Source organism: Melopsittacus undulatus, chromosome 3, assembly GCF_012275295.1.
Source record: "Melopsittacus undulatus isolate bMelUnd1 chromosome 3, bMelUnd1.mat.Z, whole genome shotgun sequence".
Classification (NCBI taxonomy): domain Eukaryota; kingdom Metazoa; phylum Chordata; class Aves; order Psittaciformes; family Psittaculidae; genus Melopsittacus; species Melopsittacus undulatus.
The window spans coordinates 55,947,854-55,965,518 of record NC_047529.1 but is presented as its reverse complement, the minus strand read 5'-3'; the positions used below and the strand labels follow the sequence as shown (position 1 = coordinate 55,965,518).

General features: G+C 36.5%; 1 protein-coding gene across 2 annotated transcripts in view; it reads left to right on the top strand.

The window, feature by feature from the left end:
• The window catches only part of ASCC3 (activating signal cointegrator 1 complex subunit 3), a 265,394-nt gene that overhangs the window by 13,968 nt on the left and 233,761 nt on the right, over nt 1–17,665 (top strand). For both annotated transcript variants that reach the window (XM_005145089.3, XM_034060883.1), the window contains exon 4: nt 2,565–3,148. In XM_005145089.3, the coding sequence (XP_005145146.2) occupies nt 2,565–3,148 (584 nt within the window). The remainder of the gene's footprint in view (nt 1–2,564; nt 3,149–17,665) is intronic.

Below are 17,665 nucleotides of genomic sequence, written 5' to 3'. Positions count from 1 at the left end.
TTTTGATTGGAAACTTGGGTTTTGACCATCAGACTAAAACTAATTCAGCTTGCCCTGTTAGCAGAATTTTAACATTTATAAGCAAAATAAGTATTTGCCATTCTTAGCTGCAAATTCTATCCTTGAAAATAATTTGGCAGATTTGTTTTCTATATTAATGACGGACACAAGTATCAGCTGTGTATTTTTTTCTTTTAATTTTCACTTTTTGTCAAGATGACTGCAAAAAGCTTCTGTTTTCTTTTTTTCATTCTGCCCTTCATCTCCCCTTCTCTCCACATCCTTCCCTCCCCCTTCGCCCGCCCCTCAGGCTTGCTTTAATAGCACACCCAGTATGATGGTTGGGTAGAGCAAATTGCAAGACGTTAAAGTAACAGTGGTAAATTTTTGTTTCATGGAGTGGAGAGGACAAAAGAAATGAAAGCAAATGTGCAATTATTTAGTTAGAACAAGTTAGAAAGAAACTATTAGCTTTGACATGTCTGAATAAAGATGTGTAATGTTACAGAGACACAAACCAGTACAGATTACAGTGACCAAGGCCCAAATTGGATTGACAGTAATGTTCCAGCCATCATCAACAGAAACATATAGTAGGGAAAGGGAATTAGCTTGTATGCCTTCTTACTTGAATTTCAAGAAAATTAAATCTAAGCCTAAGCAACAGATACTGTAGTGCTGATTTATTTTACAGGGGAAATGTCACTTACAGAAATGGTCTGATTGGCTTAAAACAAAAAAGGAAGGAGTAGTTTGAAGTAGTGCATCTCTTGCCAAGTAGGGTGGCTTATTATATTTGGAGGGGGGTATTTTCTTAAGAGCTGATTTCATGAACTGGAGTCAACGACAATAGGTTTATTATGTGCTAATTCTGATTTAAGAGCCTGTTCTCAAATCCTTCAGTAGAATTGCTCTTTTAGTAGCATGTACTTGTGTTCTGATATGTGACTTTAAATAATGATTCATATTTGTATATCAGGAATATAAGCATGAGGTTCATGCAGCCAGACTTAGGTCTATGCATTTTTAGATGTTGGGCTTTTTTTACTCCTTGTGATTCCTATATAAGCTAATACTGAGAAGGAAGCTGAACTACCTTCTTCCTTTGAGATATATTTACATATATATTGTAGATGTGTGTATCTTTATGTCACTTATCTTCCATATGTAGGTATCTAATTATCCTGTAAATACCACCTCCGATCCTCTCCATGAACTTTTCAGCTTTTCAAAGTGCACCATAGGGAAATTCAAGAGAAATACTGAATTTTTAGTCAACTCCATTTATATGTTATGTTTCTAATTACTCAGTCTTGTTCCATCTGCTTATACTGGATTTCTATTGCTCTAACCTAACGTAAATTGAATAGTTGCAAGTAATAGTTTCAGAGTAATTAAGAATCTTCCCATTGATTTCAGGATGTTTTTTTAACATGGAGAAAATGGGGACATAATAGAGCAAATACACAGACCTGTAACTGAATAGCAGAGGTATACAGAGGCAGGCAAAACACCATTTTGATTACTGAACAGAGAATAGCCACACTTACAATGGCAGAAGTGCCATTTAGGAGGCTTCAAAAAAGAATAATATTGTTCCTTTTAAAATAAATAGTTTTTTAAATAGTCCTTTTGAATTAGTTATACCAGGGGTTACTCAATGAGTGTTATCACTTAAATCTCATTATTTTCTGCTGAAGTTCTGCCAGTTGATCTTGATATAACTAAAGAATTGACCACATAAAGACATCTTGGCTATAGCAGCTTGTAGATTTCCACAGTAAACTTTTAAGATGTTTTTAAAATTATGCAATCTTGTAAGAAATACTCATTCTACTAAAATTGTTGGTGTGACAAAAAACCCCAAACAGTATGCTGACTGGTTTTGTGTAGTTCAAGTTTGATGACTTTTCAAATTTTGTTTAGTAGTGACATTTTGGTTTATCAAATGGTGGGTTTTCTTGAGTACCTTTGGGAATATTTGTATAAGAGGTGAATTAATGTTTTTCTTGTGGTTTTTTTTAATATAATATGATACTTTGTAGATGTAAATCTAAATTAATGTGATTATTCACTTTAATTTCTTTGGGCAATTTTTGTAACTAATACACAATCTGTGGTAATTATACTGGGAATTACTACAAGAATATAGTAATTCCTCCCTGAGTTCTGCATGTTTAGTCTGTTATGAATATTCAGATTAGGCAATGAATAAACAGTTGTGCGAAGTGAAAACTTGTTCCCTTTAAAAAGCAAATAAATACACTGTTGTGAGTTTTAAGACCTCAGGCAAGTTTTTCCTTTTAACTCGGTAAAATAAGAAAGCATTGGTAATCCTTAACATGAATTTCTAGTAAGTAGAAGGATAATGAAGACAGATGCCTTGTCATTATATATCCTTTATAATTCAGTACCTTGCAACAATTGTTACTTTTATGGTCTTCCTTTCATATCTCTGTTGATGGGAGTTGCAGCAAGAAATTTGATACAGTTATTTTATGGGCAATGAAAAATAATTAATTTGAATTGCATAAAGTTACATTTGGTTTTGGTTTTGTTAACAGTTGGAGCTGAAAATGGACAAGAAGCAATTGAAAGTGGAGCTGTTTTTCTATTTAAGACATTTCACAAGAAAGAATGTGTTGGCCATGATGAGACAAAGGCGATCAAGCAGATGTTTGGGCCATTTCCATCATCATCTGCTACTGCAGCTTGTAACGCCACATGTCGGATTGCTTCTCACTTCACTGAAGAACAGCTTACAGCCCTCATACAGATGGCTGAAGAACAAAGTGATGAAAACAAAGTGGTTTTTGGTAAAAATATAGTGTTTTCCTTTGACATGCATGATTTGGATCACTCTGAGGAGCTGCCTGTGAATGGTGAGGCCAATGCACAGAATACTATAAGCTTAGATTATAACAAATTTCTGAATAACCAGCTGAATCACTTACAGAATTACTGTGGTGAGAAATCTGATCTCAAGTCTTTGGAAAAAGTAGATGATTCTTTCTTATGGAGTGAAGTTGGAAAGTATTTGAATGAATCTCAAGGGGGTACCCCTGGAGGGCCAACAACAGAAGATCTCTGCTGTACTTTGTATGAGATGCTTGCTTCTACCAAAAGTGGTGATGAACTTCAAAATGAGGTACAGTAGCATTTTAACCATACTGTGTGTATTTGATAGTTGCAGAAATATACAATTATTTCATGTTGTATTATGCCAGTGTACATTATCCATTTGTCATCTGTGCTTTTTTTTCTTTTTCTTTTTTTTTTTTAATCTTGAGAAAAACTACATGGCAGTATCTTAATTTGCCAGACAGAAGATGGATGCAGCAAGAATTTTAAGTGAATAGTCTCCTTTTCCCCCATAACAGACAGGCTATTACTATTTGCTCAGCTTCTCCATTCTTTCTTTTTAAGCAGTAGCCTATTTAAGCTATCATATAACAGCGTGAAAACTTGCAAAGCCAAACATAAGTTAACTTTCTTAGGTAGGTTCCATCTCCAGTCTCAGAGCCTTCTTGTTGCTCAAATGAAAGTTGAGGGATTGTGCAGGTGATGCTACTTTAAAACTTTGTTGTATCAATTCTGTTTCTTTGAAAGGAAAGGGGATGTGTTTATTACAAGAAGGGCAGAGAAAGCTTGAGGGAGAGAGTTGAAGGATAAGCACAGTGGCAGAAAGGAGGAGCATGATTGATAGCTGTTGAAGAGGCTTTCTGAGCATGTGCAGGAGGGATGATAGGGTTAATGTAGGCCAGAGAGGATTGGTTTTGAGTGGGGGTGGGAAATAATTCCTGCAGTTTCCTAATTGTTTCTTCCTGTGTGCTTTTATATTTACATTTTTTTTCCTAACTTGCCCTGCTTTCTTCCCCTGAAAACATTCAGAACTCAGATTTTCAAACTGACTTTTCATACTAAATGTTGAAAATTTGCTATAAAAATACAACTTATGCTAGGGATAGACAATCCTGTAAAAACATTGTAATAAAAAATTACTAGAATTTTTTATGTCATAGTTGCGGATTTTGCTCTTAATAAAAATAGTGATAGAGATGAAGACCTGAATATTTCATTTTAGGTTAGGTAACTAAGTATTGTTATCTGTTGCTACTGACATACTCTTGTTTCATTTGGTAGTCATTAGACTGCATTTTGTCTGTCCTTTTGAGCTATTATCTGCTACGATTTTTCAACTATGATGGACAGTGGCTTAGCAACTTCATTCACCATCTCCTTCAGGACCCATGGATGGATTTCATCAGGTGCCATGGACTTGTGCATATTCAGGTTCTTAAGATGATTTTGAACCAGATCCTCTCCTAGAGTGGGCCTGAGGTCTTCATTCTCACAGTCCCTGCATCTGCCTTCCAAGACTTGGGTGTTGTGGTCAGAGCCTTTGCCAGTGAAGACTGAAACAAAGAAGTTATTAAGAACCTAAGCCTTCTCCAAATCCAGGGTAGCCAGTTCTCCTGATAGCTTCCAGAGAGGGCCCACGTTGTCCCTAGTCTGTCTTTTATGTGCAGTGTACTGACAGAATGCCTTCCTGTTATCTTTCACATCCCTAGCCAAGTTTAGCTCCGATTGGGCCTTAGCTTTCCTAACCTGGTCCCTAGCTTCCTGGACAACATCCCTGTATTCTTCCCAGGCCACCTGTCCTTGCTTCCACCTTTCATAAGCCTCTTTTTTCCTTTGAATTTTTCTCAGCAGCTCCTTATCCATCTAAGGAGGTCTCCTGGTCTTCCTGCTGCACTTTCTTCTAGTTGGGATGCAACGCTCCTGAGCTTGTAGCAGGTGATCCTTGAATATCAACCAACAGTCTTGGGCCCCCCTGTCCTCTAGGGCTATATCCCATGGAACCTTACTAAGCAGGTTCCTGAAGGGCCAAAGTCTGCTTTCTATGTACACAACATAGCTACACAATATAAAGGCATGCTTATGTAATTTCTGCTGCATTACAATGTATGTTAAAAAGCAACACTTTCATGCATGTCTGCAGTTTCACATTTTGGGGTGGTTGTATTAAGACACATGAAAATAGAAGACCGAAGAGATCTTGGAGAAAGAGATTAGATAAGAGTATACATTTTTTTAAAAGTACCCTAATTTCCCATAGGGACCTGAAGTACAGAGATAAAGATGATTTTTTTTTTCCTAGAGCAGTGAAAGACTTTTGAGATATAGTTACAGCATATGCAGAAATAATTACATACTTCTGCATAATGCTTATAATGCCTACTGAATGCCTAAGTTTAATTTGTAAAATGTTAAAGAAATGCTTATAACTTTTCACTTGAAGCAAGAAGAAAAATCTTTAGTTTTATTTTGCAACTTTATGATCATTATGGGTTGCTATATCAATTGGCAGGAAATTTAAGTGATCAGTTTTTATTTAGATCACCAATAAAGACTGCTTTTCCTTTGTTTTTTTGGAACATGGACTTTCTGGCAAAATTTCCCTTTTTATGGCTCTGCAGGAGTTTTAATTTGATAATATGAAAAAACTGTTTGCTCTGCTAGTTATCCTTTTCTTTGCTTTTAACTAGAGTGAAAAAGGATTCTTTCCCTTGAGTTTCTGAAACCTGTATCTTGTTTTGGATTTTTTAGGAAATTTGAGTAATAAAAATGTAAATTTTTTCCCTTTTCTCCTTATTTTGGCTCCCATGTTGCCTTTTCTTGGGGCAATCTTATTAATTCATTGTTCGTTGTACAATGTGGGGGCCAAGGACAGGGTAAGACTAATTTGAACCTGATCACGTTTTTTAAAAGCTAGCTGGCATTTATATTGTGCTCTCTGTAGGAGTAGTCATGACTTGAAAATGTCTTCTGGGCTTTGGATTTTACCATCACTTAGGGATTATTATTATTTTTTTTATTACAGCAATTTTGCTAGTGGCATCATTAAGAGCAGATGGTGCTTTTAAACCTGAAGATAACCCATTTCTAGAGCTAGGTCACAGGTTTGCCGTGTGAGATGGTATAACAAGTAAGTGATTGATCATGCATACTGAAAATCTTACAATAACTGGGATGATGCATATAAGTTTCTATGCTCTATTAAATCCTTTTTTGCTTTAGAACCCAATAAAAAAACCTTATTGATACTAAAAGATAATCCTTTGTAAATAAAAATCAAGATCTGTAAAATACATTTTCATATTTTAAAACAGTGGCCACTTGTATTTAGGAAAATACCACTGCCTGTTTAAACAAGAACAGAATATGCTGGTTGTGAGGATGTTGATGAGTGGACTTTTCTAAGATAATTTAATTTGATTCACAAGAAAAGTGTATAAAGGTTCCAGATCACATTAAGAACTTAAGCTTTTTTGAATGGTTTGAGGGGTGACACCATCTGGGGGGGGAGTTGTAGTGTATGTGTAGGTATACACATGTATGCTATTAAGATTTTTATGTACTTAATGAACTGTATAAAGAATCAAAATGAGTTTCTTTCTCCAGTACTGTATAGGTTATGTTTAAAGTGGTTGGTGAGGTAGAAGAAATACTTTGTTCTTTGTTTTCACTATTTAAGAATATTCCACTGTTCCTTTGGGAGAGTTTGTTTATCTGACACATCACTGGTGACTCTTAATTAAAGGAATATTGATTCTCATGCTTGGAGTGATATGGGAATTATAATTTATTTGCTAAGTGTTTAGGACACGTGCTTTTCGTTGGGGACATAACATCTAGTAAAGCTAAAAGACAGCTACTGGAGCATGTTTTTCACTATATGTCAGATTACATTGATGAGTAGGAAATGGTAATGATGTGGTAACAAAACCATTACATAAAAACAGGAAGAAAAAGCTGATAACAAACTATAGAGTTTTGCCCAATAACCATTGTGGGATTTTATTATTATTTTCATTAAAACTTAACATGTAGCGCCTTCCTCAGTCCGAGTACTCAATTTCTAAGTGAGGCTTTCAGATGAAGACTAGAGGCATCTTGAGTGCATTTTAGCAACTTTGCCACCTAACCCCTCCCAGAAGTAGGAAAAAGTTGGAGTTTAGTTCCTCTTTGGTTACACCATGCTGTTCTCAGAGGGTGCATGTCTTTCTGCTGTGAACATAGTTTATCTGCAAAAATTTTTTTAATTTTATTTTGGAGATAGGTATCTCTATTTTTACACTAATGCACAGGTGCATTAACCCTTTATCATAACAAAGCAAGCAGAAATTTTCTGTAGAGATAAAATAACTAAAAGAAAGGAAATGCAGTCAGAATTGTGTTAAGATCTTGTTTATCCTTCATATATAAAAATTCTGAAAAATTGTGCAATTTATAAATCTCAGACCAAGGAAAGAACTTTACCCAAATAAAATTAAGAAACATTAATGTAATTCAGGGTATTAGATAAAATACCGTTTCCCAGACAGAATCATGGTAAATGCTAGTAGAACACTAGGCTATGATGTGAAACACCAGAAGTGTTTAAAAAAAATTAACATTGTAAGTAGTAACTTGCATATTGTGTGAGTAGTACATATATTTACTTATTTTATAGGCAAATAAATGTATATAAAGAAAATGCAAACAAAATTTACTGCTTAGGCTTCTTTCATCTGCTTTATAGTTGTTATATCTCCAGCTCTCTGCATTAAAATGTAACGTACCTGAACTATAGCATCCAGGGCTTCCATCAGTTAAATACATTCCAGCTGTATTGCAGGCTGTCATGGTGGGAAACAAACATTCCTTTTCACTTCATTTCTAAGAATAATTAATTATTCATCATTCCTACCAAAAAAGTAAAATATAGCTTCTTCCTTGTCATAAGCACCTGAGAATATTCAGGTAATGAAAACTACAGTAGGAGACCAAAAGGTAGTAATGTGGAGTTTGAAGGTGCTGAATCCTTCCTTCAAGGATCAGAAACGTTCCTTTCAAATCAAAGCAGAGCTGAAATCGGAAAAGTGCACATTGTGGAATATAGGCTTTATATGAAGGAAAAAAAAACCCAAACCCAAAAGAGGACAGGAGTTGGGCAGCACATCTTCCTGTATGTATTCCTTAATAGATGCATACGATAATATACTCACCATTAGAGCCAGAAGGTTACAGCTTTATGAAATTCAGAATTAAAGAATGCTTACTTCAGAATTAAAATTAATAAACTTATTTTGTTATTTCATTAAGTAGGATTTTTTAAGTATGGTGTTTGTGTGTCTCTGAATGCTTGATGTAGCAACAGGCTTTTAGACAGGCTTTCCCCCCTGTCTTTCCCCCTTCCCAGGCTTCACAATGTGGAGCTCTGTTATCTCTCAGGCTTCTGCCTGTGACTTTTCTTCAGGTGCCTTTGTCACTGGTGGCAATAAAATGTTGGGCTTTTTTTTTGTTGGTGGTGGTGATTTGGTTTTGTGTTTGTCTTTTTGGTTTTGTTTCCCTGCTAGAGTGCATCTGCATTGTTTCTATTGCTGTACCCTAATCCCATCACAAATGACTGCCAGTATGCTTTGTTGGTTGAGCATGCAAATGCTCTTGGCATCAGGAGCAAGGGGAACTTAACTAATTTGTCAATTCAAAAAACTGTCAGGAAACTCCTTTATGTTTGCCACCAGCCTTGCTGCAAAAGAGTAACAGGAGAGTAAAAGAAAGTAAAACCTATTTAAACTTTCCCAGAATCTAGAAGGGACCTTTTTCTGTCAGTGACACAATATCTTAAACTAAAGAGGACTCATTAACAAAACAATGTGAGAAAGTTTGTCCTAACTTCTCCCCTGAAGACTGTTACAGAGTCTTGTTGCATGGGTGTTAAAATGAACCTTTGTTATCTGCTTTCTAGCTTTATTGAAGGCTTGTTTTGTGATCACTTTTCCTGTGCTGCAGTTGGCCTCTTTTTTCATCCATTTGAAAAATAAGCATCAAAGAACTGTGCTTGTAATTTTTGTCCAGAAAATGATGTGCCTTTTAGACACAGTTCTTTTCATTTACCCTTCAGGGAGTCCTGCCATCTTTTAATTCTTCTCTTAATGGTTATCTTCACAATTTTAACAAGTCCTCATGTGGAAAATTGCAGTGTTTTAAATGAAGTCCAAATGTGAGACAACTGCTATTTATTCATGTCCTAGGTTAATGAAGTGTTAGACCAAGTGATGTATCATTAGTAAGCCCATCCTATGTTTATGTCATTCCAGTTACCTGCATATTTTCTTGATTTTTTTTTTTCCAAAATAAATCCTTTTAACTCTTTGCCAATCATCTTCACATTTTTCTTATCCACACTGTTATTGAACTTGAAGATGTGTGCCCCCTAACCTACGGTTTCATCAGCCATTTTTTGAAGATTTATGAAATACTGCCTTGCACTCAAGCTGCAAGGACGGTGAACTCTGAATTTTGTCTGTAGCTTCTGTGTGATATTTTACATCCATACTCTTTTCTCTTTAACCGCCTTATCCGTATATGCATTTTTTTTTCCTTTAACCACCTTATCCATATATGCATTTCTTTTTCCTTTAACCACAGAAAAAAAAAATCATTTTAAATAGAAATGGATTATAGCAACAGGCCAGTGATTGAGACTGAATAATAAAGAATCAGAGTTTCCCTTTCAAAATGGAAGTTTATGTTACAGTAAGGGACATATGTAGCGAAGTGAGGTGGTCCATGGAACTCAGAATGGAAAACATGGCCCAGATACTTTCAAGGCAAAAGGCACTAAAATTATTCCCTGATGTAGGGATATGAGCCAACAGAATCACAGAAACCAGATTGGCAAGAACCTCAAGGATCATCTGGTCTGACCTCTCATGGCAAAAGCATAGTGGTCAAGATAGCCCAGCACCCTCTCCTACCAAATCTTAAAAGTGTCCAGAGTTGGGAATCCCCCACTTCCCTGGTGTCCTGTGTTAGGAGTAGCAGTCATTTTTCTCCTTAGTAGCTGGTGCAGTGCTGTGGTTTTGACTTTCAGCCTGGGAACAGCGCTGATAATACTGATGTTTTTAGTTGCTGCTCAAATGTTTAGTCTGACCAAGGACTGTCTGAGTCTCATGCTCTGCCAGGGAGGACGGGAAGCCAAGAGGAAGCAGAAACAGGACAACTGACCCAAACTAACCAAAGAGGTATTCTATACCACAGCACGTCATGCCCGGGATGTAACCGGGAGTTACCCAGAAGGGCTGGTTCACTGCCCAGTCGGGCTGGGTTTTGATGGGTGATACTGTATTCTCTTCCCTTGTTATTTCCCTTATCATTATTATTATTGGTGGTAGCAGTAGTGGTTTTGTCTTATACCTTAGTTACTGGGCTGTTCTTATCTCAACCTGCAGGAGTTACATTCTTTTGATTCTCCTCCCCATTCCTCAGGGAGCTGGGCCGGGCCGGGATGGGGGGGTGGGAAGAAAAGGCGTAGGGGGTAGACTGCATAGTTCGGATTTACGGCCTGGGGTTAAACCACAACAATCCTTTTTGGCACCCAGCGTGGGGCACGAAGAATTGAGATAATGAGAGATCTGACTGAAGTGTGTCTAATCATATTTGTGGTAAGCATTCATTGTTTTGGATTCATAGTCACTTGTCACGATGCTGATCTGTTGGCTCTCAAAGTTGTTTCTCTTGATCTCACAGTTTCAGCATATCGTACCTTACTTACAGATGGTATTTGCTATGTTGATGTTTATCAAGTGGGTACTTGGGCTAAGGTTCTAGTCTCATTGTACTTTATGGTAATCACTTGTAATACAATGGAATCATTGATCATGAAATTGATCTGGCTTATGTTCCCAGTGTGGTCACCACCTTTATACTTTGGGAGGTGTGTAATAGAACTGCTTAGCAATTACACATCTTTTTTCTCCTTCTCAGGTGGTCAACCTGTGAAGGAGACATTCTGAAAAAGGGATTAAGTATCTAAAAATAATGGACATTTGTTGTTTAGAAATCATTAATTTCTCTAAATCATTTATGTAAAAATGTACTAAATGGGAATCTGTAATGATCATTATTCTTTTAAGACACATGCAGTCTTAATTTACGTGACCAAATTTCTGATATAATTTAAAAGCTTAACATTATTTATGTGAACATTTGATTTTTTTTTATGTGTGAGCTAAGGCAAATGTAACGTTGTGAAATGACATTGAAACTCAGTTCAATAAGAGCGTATTTCAGAGCTCATAATGCAAATCAGCTATAAAACGATTTTTGAATTCCTAAAGACTGTGTGCACTCCTTCAGGTGAATGAATTGAAGAGCATATACAGCATTGCAAAGTATCACATTATTTAGAATAAGACAAAGCACGTGTGGATTTTGATTCCTACTAGTGAGTTACTGTGCTGTTTGTCAGTTGCACACCCTACAGACTCTTCTCTGTATTTATTTCTTGCTCGTTGCTTTCAAGAGTAGTCAGAAATCCAGTGTTTCATAAATAAAACTTTATGTTCTAACTATTCATATCCAAAAGTTTGATGACCTGAGAAACACTTATCTTACATTTCTAAACCTGAATTCAGTTTACCAGTTCTCAGGTCTGTACTGAGAATGGTTGCCTGAGCAGTCTGTATATGTAATTTACATTGAGAGCTCTGAATTCATTCAAGTTCACATTATAATACTGACTGTGAAGAGTGCTTCAGCATTTCATTTTTTGTGGACTTATATGGTGCTCAGGTGCTAGTTTGAAGCTCATTCTGCTGAAATACTCTGCAGGCTCCAGCAGAGATGCTTTAGAGAAAAAGGCAGCATTGTCTGTGCACAGTGCAATTCTCTCTGGCTCAGTATTTGAGTGATACTTCTGCTTGGCTCAGAGAGCAAGTGGAGCTTATTTGCATATGCTGTGTAGCCATTCCCCTAGTTACAAGCTATTCCTCTCCATCAGAAAAATGCAGTGCACAGGTATGAAAGCAGATGTGTACTTTCCTTAAGCAAAATACGATGAGAAGCATCGGCTTTTTGCTCATTTGTAGAATGCTGGATATTGGACTTTGTAAATGCTTAGCTCTTTCAAACATCAAACATGAATTTTCTGCTATTTGGAAACTCAGTTTTGTCATTAGGTCAGCACATCAGTCTAACTGCATGTGCTTCATTGGTCCCAGAAGGTTTTCTGTTGCCTGTCAAAACCAAAGCTTGACTTTTCTGTATAAGCTGCTGCTCTTCTTTTAGGCCTAGGACTTGCAGCTGCAGCTTTTCTGGCTTGTCTGAAGCAGAATGTAAGGTGTTCTGAGAGCCCAAATACAAGGCTACTGTTTTCCCTGTTTGATTTTCATCAGACTTATTAGGTGGAAAAAGACAACATTGACGTCAAAATGCAATCTGGCAGAACCTGAGGCCAATAGAAGTAGGTTTAGTACACAGTCTTTAGAAAACGTAGCTGGAAACACTTATTGAAATACAATAAATAAAATAATGTACTGAGGCATAAGTGAACTGTGCGGCTTGCTAGTGCATGAGAGCATGAAATTGGCCAGAAACTGAAGTCAGTAGTAAATGGCTGATGTGAGTGTCCAAAGTGAAAAAAATAGGAAAATTGAATATATTTTGAAATAATTATTCAACATGTATAAGTACAAAAACAAAACCTCTAGGATAAAATACAAGCATCACTAAAATCAGAGGGAGATTTGTCCATGTTTTCAAAGGGGTTTTGTTTGTACTACTTGTCTTAGTCTGTGCTTATGTGTTTAACTTATTTTATGGAGCCGATTTCTGAACTGTGTATTTGTATAGCTGATATTTTACATGCACAGGCAGCAAAATAGCACCATTACAACATAGGATTTCTCTAACATGTGGCTTGGGAACCTTTTGCCACTTAGCAGAGCTTCAGTGTTATGGTGCCATTGCATTTTTATGAGACTTTCCAGCAGAGGGGCTAGGTATCTAGTTACACACTCACTAGTTAACAACTTGTCATAGTTTAAATCCAGCCAGTAACTCAGAACTACACAGCCATTCACTCATGCACCCCGCTCTGGGTGGGGATGGGGAGGAGAATTGAAAGAACGTAAACCCCATGGGTTGAGATAAGAACAGTCCAATATCTAAAGTATAACATTAAACTACTACTAACACTAATAATAATAATGATAAGGGAAATAGCAAGGAGAGAGAATATGAAACTAAAAGGGGAAAGGAAAAAATGCCAATAAACACAAGTGATGCACAATGCAACTGCTCACCACCCGCTGACCTATACCCAACCTGACCCAAGCAGCGATTTGGGCCTTTCCGGTAACTTCCCCCAGTTTATATACTGGACATGAGGGGCATTATATCCTCATACATTATATCCTCACTGGGGGACACAAGAGCATGAGAGACTGAAAATTGCTTGATCATGGTAAGCGCTACTTAGCACATGGATGTTTTAGTTGTTGCTATCAGCATTGTTCTCAGACTAAAGCCAAAGCACAGCACTGCACCAGCTACTAGGAAGGAGAAAAAATAACTGTTACAGCTGAAACCAGGATGCTACTGTCTACTGAATGCTCTGAACAACTAATAGAAGCAGATGTAGTAATAACTATGTAAAACAATTCAACAAAAATTGAATGCTCATGTGCACAGAGGGCAGTCATACTGCAAGTTTTTTGTTTGAAATGGAAAGTAGATTACGTTATGGGGTTATTTTTCTCATAGAAACTTTGACTAAACAGCTTAGTTTAGAGCATGAGCTATTTTTTATGAGATATCATATTTATTACTTTAGCTATTTACCATAAAAGAAATATGTAATGAAACAGCTTAAAAAATGCTTTAATACTGAGAAAGTCTTGGATATTTCATGTCAAAACTGGGTGTCTTGGGACTGTACTTCAGCCATGTTACAGAATTGCTCCCATCCTCTAAACAGAGCATGTTAATGCCATGCTGGAGCTAGGCATGGACCCTGCAGAAAAGCAGCAATAGAATTCTGTGTTTCAGCATCTTGTATTACTAAATATCACATAAAGTATAAATATAGTATTCTATATGGATAGTTAGGAATTATTATATTGTATTACTTGGCAATGTTTAGTGAAGCCCTAAAGGCTATGTAAGAGATTAATAAAAAAATCATGGTACTTCCTTTTGTTACCTAGAAGTCATTATTAAACCTTTCCTTAATTATTTTAAGTTCATTCAAGAACAAAACAAAACTGTGGAAGTTAGCTGAGTGTAGGAATTTGCAAGTGGACTTTTAGAGTGAAGCGTTTAATGGCTGTTTTTACTCAAAGTAACCAAATGTTAAATATATTGACGTGCTACTTAAGTTGGCATTCTTTTAAAAATGCAGATGCTGAAAATGTGAAAATATTCACCCAGGTATGTTTACACCAAATATTTAAATAAAAAACAAGCACAAAAAAACCCCACAACCAGAAAATTTTATTTTGACCAAACATATTTCGAAGACATCAGCATCTGTATATCCCATTGTAAAGACCTTTAAGACCTACATTGTAAGCCCTGCCAGACACTTTTAGTGTTACAGCTACATTTCATAGTTGATCTGAAGTGGAGAATGTGTTAATATAGGCTGCCTACTGATAGGAAAAGCAGTTTTGAAGATGACTTCATCATTACTATATATAGGAGGTGCTAAAAAATAATTGGAAAAAGGTTCACAGCAGGTCCATTGTGTAGAAGGTAGCATGTGAAATAAAGCATGGAAAACTGAAGAAATGAAACATGAAAAAAATAATTGCCATTCTGGCTTGATGTGAAGAAGTAGCAGTAGTACAAACATATTTAGTGTGGGAGTAATGCATCAGCGGACTGGCTTGCAGGAAAAGGCACTCAGAGAGGGATGGGATAGCAATAGACTGGCAGCATAAACCAAACATTTTGTAAATATTGGCTGGTTTTCTTAGTGAGGAAAAATCTCACAAGTTTTGGTTAACTTTCAGATTCTAGGCAAGTTTGTTTCCAGTGCTAGTGGAGCTGTTGTAGTAACCAAACAATTTTTGCTGTTAAAAGAAATGTGCATTGTCTACTTCTTGTGAAACATTCTTCAGGATGCTGTAAGTTGCCTAATTGCTCCATTAGGACATGGAAATTCGATTATCTGTAAAGGCTTTAAGCAAACACTGAGAATAGTGAGTCAATTATTATTTCAGTAAATATTATATATCCATTTTATATAAAGCATAGCTAGACTACCAGTGCTCTTTAGTAATGGATATTGTCACAGGTTGTATTAGTATGTCCCTGTACCTGTTACATACTTCTTACTATTGGTACTAGTTTTTCATTATTGCCAAACCACTGTTCATTTGGTTTTATTTCACATTCTATAGTGGTAGTTAAAACGTTACTAAAAATTGTATAACGTGCTTCTAAAGTTATAAATGGCTTAGTTTTGGTTACAAAAAAAAGGGAAGGACTGATCTGACTGCCAGAAATGTTCAACTTTTACTTCTGGAAAACTCTTCAACTAGTCCTACCAGTGATTGTTACTAATCTGCTAGTGATCATAAAGTTAGCTGTAGGTTTAGGTAACCTGTCTGCAGTCCTTGTCTGAATGTTTGCAAATGGTTATGAAACCCAAGCTTCAGTACCATAGTTAAGAGGTTTATTATAGCAAACATGGAAGAGCAGTATTTACTAGTTTTTCCAAGTATCTGGGACAAAATAAAGAAGAGGAAGTGCTCATAGCCAGAGTAATTTTTTTTTTAAGTTCTCATTCTTCTTACTTTGCATTTCTTCATTATTTGCTTATGCACCCTTTGAAGCCACTACATAATTTGATCTCCACACCCTTCTGAATGCAGTATGGCTCCTTTTTTGTCTGTGGGTAATTTAGAAGATTTTTGCCAGGGAACTTTCCTGAATTTCTGTTGCCCCTCTATTACTTTCATGTAACTGTTTACTAAAAGTTAATTTGTTAGGCTTATGTCCTTTAATAAGTCACACTCGTGTACTTCAGGAAGTTGGTTGCATAGGACAAAATAAAGAAAATTTGAGCTTAGAAATTGTTTCTTGGTTGTAATCAGAGATGTGGGGTAGCTCTTCTTGCGAGGCTTCTTTCAGAGAACAGTTCAAAAACTGACTGTTTAACATCCATTTTTACTTAAAACCAACTAATTTAAATGATTAATGCTATGTATATGCAACAGCACATGAAAGCTTTGGATATGATACTATCTTGATGTAACTTAATCTGCATTTTTCTTACTATATCATGAAATTACAGTGTTAGCTTTTAGTTTTGTGTCCGTATGTACCCTTGCATCACAGATATTTTCATGTGAAAGCAGCTTGTCTCATAAAACATGTTTGGTTTTTAAGTGTCAGAGTGCCTCTTACTTTTGTTCAGTACCAGGACTTTCTAGCCCTAGAAATTAACATATCACAAAGCTTATTCCCCATTACCTAGCTCATAAAAGCAGTACACATTTCGGGAAAGTACAGTCATATGTGGATCATCCCTGTGGTGTTTTATCTTTATCTTATCATCAAAGCTTCTAGCTTGGCATGAGACTGGCTTTTCAAGCTCATAGTCTTCTCTTTGTAATTTTATTAAAATTACTATGAATTTTATATTCAGACAATACAAAGCTTGGGTCTCATTATTCTTGACCATGAAGCTTATCCGCTACCCTTTAGTATAGAGAAAATAATCCAGTTATTTTTGATACAATTTTCTCTTTTTAGTCATGGCTTTTTTTAAGAGCAGAAGTATACAGCTTTGTTGATGTCCGAGGACTGTTGAAACCCCACAGATGATAGGAAACTTTGTCTTTTTGTGAAAACAGAGCCATGCTGTCTCCCTTCATAAGAAAACAAATTGAATGGCATTTGAATCCTGTTTTTTGAGGACAAAACTTAAGAAATTATGAAAGACCCACAGCAAGAGCCAAGAGATGCGAGGCTTCATCCTGGTGCTAAGAGGTAGTTATTCTCCTTCCTGTCAGCAACTTTTCCTGTCAACTCCTTTACTTCAGTTTTGTACCGAGAGAAAGCTTGTTGCATCTTTGAGGTGGTATGAGGCTTGATCTATTCATGATAACTTTTGAATCAGCTTCAATATATCATTAAACTTAATGAGATCTTTTCCTAGAGCAAGCCAGTCTATAGCTGATAGAACTTTTGCCTTTTTATTTTCTTTGATGTTGAGAATTCTTTCTTTGATGCTAAGTTCTTTTCACATCTACATGGAGACATAAGGAATTACAAGTTCCACAAGAAATGCAGTCAGATGGCACCTTGAAAGATTATGGCTCACTCATTAATTAGACACAAAATCACTTTCCTCCAAATAATTTTATTGAAGGCAGGAAAGGGGGAAATACCACCAAAAAAAAAAAAATTCCAGACCCACAGCTGGTTGAGCCATACAAGTTCTGTGGTCTTGGCACTGTGTGGGTTTTGTGACCGCATGTCTTTTCCAGCTGAAGGAGAGTTTGTGCTGGTACTTTACTGACGGGCTTCTCGTGCGTGCTAATGCTGCTGTGCTCGTGCTTCAGCTGCCAAGAGTTTAAGAGCAGGAGGCACAAAGAGCAGTCATTTGGACCACTCTCCTCTACTGGCACTTCAGTCAAATCTGGAAGTTACTGAAGACGGTTAAAAATGCTTTGTTAGTTCACACACTGGTAAATGCACAAAGATATTTGGTAGGCCTTGTTTCCTTGGAAAGCTAGTTAATCTGCGCTTTGCTGAAGCCTTATTTCTTTTACATGCACCCTAAAATAATACAAAAAGCTTTTTTTAATTCAGGCAAAAACTTGCC